The following is a 4,142-nucleotide window of genomic DNA, read 5'->3' as shown; positions in this document are numbered from 1 at the left end:
TTTCAATAATTAGAAAATTTTTTTTTCTTTGAAAGAAAAAAAAGTAATTTAAATTCCCTTGAGAGTTTTAATTTTCGCTTTTTTTTGTTTATAAATTAGACCAAAAAGAATTTAATTTTGAAATCAACTCTCACACTAAACAAATTTAATGTCAAATGTAAAAAATATCCATATTTACAATTGATTATTCTAATTTTATCCAACACCTATTTAGTCCTCCTTTTTCTCCTTGTAAAAAAAAAATATATAAATTTATTCCAAACTAAAAAATTGAATTCTAATGTGTTAAAATCATTCTAAATTATAAAATTAAGTTTAATAAATTCCATTCTTTAAAAAAATAAAATTCCTTTTCAAATTCAAATAGTTTCCAAACCGTCTCTAAATAATTGGTCCTTAGGATGACCAAAATGGTCTTATAAGTTTTGTTTAAATTTTCATGAAAATTAAAGAAAGCTTTTATTGCAAGAGAAAATAACACAATTAATAAATTTGGTTTCAAACACTAAGACAGGAAATTTTCATTTTGCCAAAAGCCGTCGTCATGTGATGTTCCAAGTTCCAACCTCCCCACACCCCCACACCCTTTTTCTCCCCATTCTCTCCCCCCTTGTTTTTCTGTCTCTTTTTCCATCCGGAAAATCACAGATAATTCCAAGAACCACTGGACCACTGTGAAGAAGAAATGCAACCAGGAACTGAAAACACCATTGCACAATAGCACGAAGGGATGTTTAATTTTGATATACTAAATATTACAAACAAAATCTAAATAAACCGTGGCAATCTTCTATGAGCTGTTGTGAATCAAATAACACCAAGCGGAGCCTACGGGTAAAAACTGGGATGCAGCAATAACTGCATTATGAAAACAGAAAGTAACCATGCAAGATGAAAAATAGGCAATAGCATGAACTGCACTACTGTTGAGCACATTGCACTCGAGGCATGGATTGCTCATCATCATCATCATCATATGCCTCGTGGTAGTGCTGTTGCTGCTTTCTTCTCATCTCATCCTTCATGTTGACATCATGTAACGTGGTCTCCTCACACTCATCCAGCTCCATATCTGTCAACTGCTTGCTGGATTTCTGAGGTAATATCGTCTCTAATAATCGGCATTGGTCAGGGGAAAGGAACCCTGAGTCTGGAAAATCCACATTGAACTTGATGTAAAGACGACCCTTCATGAAGGGCCTATTGTGTTGTGGCATTCCCTCATCATTTATGGCTTTTTGTTGGCCTACATTGCAGATTTTATAAGTTATTTGTGAATCAAAACTACATTCATAGAATGAAATTCCAGTGAAGCACAATCCCAAAATTATCTATAGATAGTACCTGGTTTGATGACTTCTCCAGGGTTGGATTTGATCAATAGTTGTCTCCCATCAAGATGGGTGACAGCAAACTGGAAGCCACAAAGAGCCTCGGTCAAGTTGAGACTGTGCTCAATATAGAGGTCATCATGCTCTCGTTTGAATCGTGGGTGCTCCTTCACTTGTAAGACAAACACAATGTCTCCTGTGATTGTGTCAGGCTGCAAAAGGTCCGCATACATTAATTTAAAAAACACCCATGGAGTGGACTATGATGATTAACTTTAGCCAATCTTACAAAGAATTAACATAGTATACAACTATACATAAGTAAAAGATAACGATATGCTTAATTCTGAACTGTAATTTCTACCTACCGCTTCATCAGCTTGACCTTCAAACACAATCTTCTGGCCCTGTTGCATCCCCTTCTCAACATGCACCTCAAGCACCTTCTTTTCTTGGGAGACCTTGTTTCCCTTGCACTGAGTGCATCTATCTCTCTCGCTAATGACCTCGCCTGCATGAATTGACAGATAAGGTATAGGAAGGTACAGCAAAAATCAAGTTAATGGAAAAAGTAAAATGAAGCTTCCATTACCACTTCCCCTGCATTCAGGACAGATGTGTTGCATTTGTTGAATCATGCCCAGTCCAATCTGCCTTGTTGTAATCTTCATACCAGTGCCTTGGCATCCATAACACCTACCAGCATTTCCACTTTTGGAACCCTTCCTGATTTATCAAAAATTGAAAGACAAATAATTGTCATCACTTATTAGCTATATGCCTTAGTATCAGTGAAATAAATAAAAAATATGAAGTAACTAAACCTAAATAAGAGTTCAATAAGTGTAAACAGCTTGACCACAACACAAAGGCTGTATGATAAATGTCTCTAGCATACTTTACCTAGTTTATCATGGTGGGATCAAATATTTAAGAGCTAGTCATTATGTAAGCAATAGAAAAATGATTTTTCACATGAATTGGATAAATAATTGAGTCAACGTCACCCAAGTAGATAATCATAACATTACAACAAAAGAAAACATGCACATGGTAAATTCTACAACAGAAATTTATTTATGGGAAAGAGAACAGAGAAATTATTCAAATGCGAAATTTAAGAGGGTATGATACAATGACATGAGGCACACAACATCAGTACAAGTGCATACCCTTTACATTTCGGGCACAATACATTTCTAGAAAGAGATAGTTTCTTTGTTGTGCCATTATAAACATCCTCCAAGGAAACCTTTAGAGAATGCACAACATCTTCACCATGCTTTTGTCTTCTACCTCGTGAGCTACCACCTATTAAGAGATATAGTAACAGTGAGCTTATCGGTGTTTACACATTAAAGATTTACAGATTAAAACAATAACTATTGTAAAAATGAACATCTTACCACCAAAGCTAGCTCCACCAAAAAATGATTCAAAAATATCAAATGGGTTATGGAATGAGCTTCCTCCTCCTCCCATTCCTTCCTTAAGGGCATCTTCACCATATTGATCATACAGTTCTCTCTTCTCCGGATCACTTAAAACTTCATAAGCTTGACCTAGCTCCTTGAACTGAAATAAGAACCGTATATTTTAGTATGAAACCAAAATAAATACAATGACAATGACAAAATCCACAATAGGTAATTTTTCAATGATTGAAATTTCAATCACAAAGGCTTCCACAAAATAATAAGTGAACAAGAAAAGGACTATAAATTGAAAATTTTAGCATGCTCAAGTTATCTGCTGATCTGCTTGAAAGAGAGATTAGGAACCTTGCTGTTAATACATGCCCTGGCATTAACAATACCAAGAGGCTTACCTTCTCAGGATCTCCACCTTTATCTGGATGATTCTTCATTGCAGCCTTTCTATAGGCCTTCTTGATTTCATCTTCATTAGCGTTTTTTGAAACACCGAGAACATCATAATATTTGGTGTTATCGCTGCTGCTCCTTCTTGCTCCACGCCCAAACATGATTGATGCACCTCAAAAGGCACTACACACACCCCCCAAAAAAACGAGGAATGAACGACAAGGTAAAAGTCAATAATGAAAATCTTCATATCATATATACATGCTGCACAGCAGTTCACTTTATCTTCTCTATAAATTTCACATTTACACGAGACACTAAGGAAAAACACCAATACACCTAAAACTGTAGCATGCATAGGTAGCATATTTTACTAACAGTTTTCATGGAACAAAAACTAACCGGCCCAATATCAATTAAGGAAATTCAATTCAAAACCGTCATAGCAGACTCTCAACCCACACGCTGAAATAAGACTGCCTTCTCAAATTCTTACTATCTGCGCAGTCAATTGACTCTAGAAACATCGACTGACGATTCCATAATAACGTATTCCTTTACCAGGGATCAAAGAGAGAATTTTTGTTTCCAATACCAAAAAGGGGAAAAGAAAAAGTAGTAACATTTAATCGAGAAATTGATCTAAGATGAACTAAAAACTGCATCACAAAGTTATCAAAACCTCGAAAGGAAAATTCATAGAAAAAAAAATTGATCGAAAAAGCCAACGCAAAGGTAAGAAAGTTCTCCCAGAAAGAGTTGACTGAAAGAGCTAAAGCTGGAAATTCGCAGAAAAAAAAGCCAAATGATAGGATCAATTTTCCAGTGGAGAGAACTCCACGATCGAAAGGCACAACAGAATTGGAACAGCGGACTGGATAGATCTATAAACCCTAGAAATCAAAGTAGAATTAATTGATAGATAGAGAGAGAACATACAGAACGGGAATTCGTTCGTGGCGGGTGTAACCGCTGCAGCTGGCGGTGG

General features: G+C 35.9%; 1 protein-coding gene across 1 annotated transcript; it reads right to left on the bottom strand.

Moving 5' to 3' along the window:
• LOC107624809 (dnaJ protein homolog 1) lies at positions 676 to 4,142 on the bottom strand. The gene is made up of 8 exons (XM_016327266.1): positions 4,094 to 4,142; positions 3,160 to 3,337; positions 2,738 to 2,906; positions 2,504 to 2,642; positions 1,924 to 2,057; positions 1,700 to 1,842; positions 1,345 to 1,543; positions 676 to 1,246 (listed from the first exon to the last, which is right to left on the bottom strand). Exons 2-8 carry the CDS (start codon positions 3,313 to 3,315, stop codon positions 921 to 923), a joined length of 1,266 nt encoding a protein of 421 aa, XP_016182752.1. The 5' UTR covers positions 3,316 to 3,337; positions 4,094 to 4,142; the 3' UTR covers positions 676 to 920.

The sequence above is a fragment of the Arachis ipaensis genome, chromosome B02 (assembly GCF_000816755.2).
Source record: "Arachis ipaensis cultivar K30076 chromosome B02, Araip1.1, whole genome shotgun sequence".
Classification (NCBI taxonomy): domain Eukaryota; kingdom Viridiplantae; phylum Streptophyta; class Magnoliopsida; order Fabales; family Fabaceae; genus Arachis; species Arachis ipaensis.
The sequence above is the reverse complement of the archived record's forward strand: the minus strand, read 5'-3'. Positions and strand labels throughout refer to the sequence as shown.

What these genes read in the sequence shown, in the direction of transcription:
- LOC107624809 (XM_016327266.1), bottom strand. Translation starts at nt 3,315, where the DNA reads ATGTTTGGGCGTGGAGCAAGAAGGAGCAGCAGCGATAACACCAAATAT. An exon ending in TGGTGGAGCTAGCTTTGGTG is followed by an intron (nt 2,643 to 2,737) that starts GTAAGATGTTCA and finishes ATCTCTTAATAG; the next exon opens with GTGGTAGCTCACGAGGTAGA. An exon ending in TTGTGCCCGAAATGTAAAGG is followed by an intron (nt 2,058 to 2,503) that starts GTATGCACTTGT and finishes TTGATAAATCAG; the next exon opens with GAAGGGTTCCAAAAGTGGAA.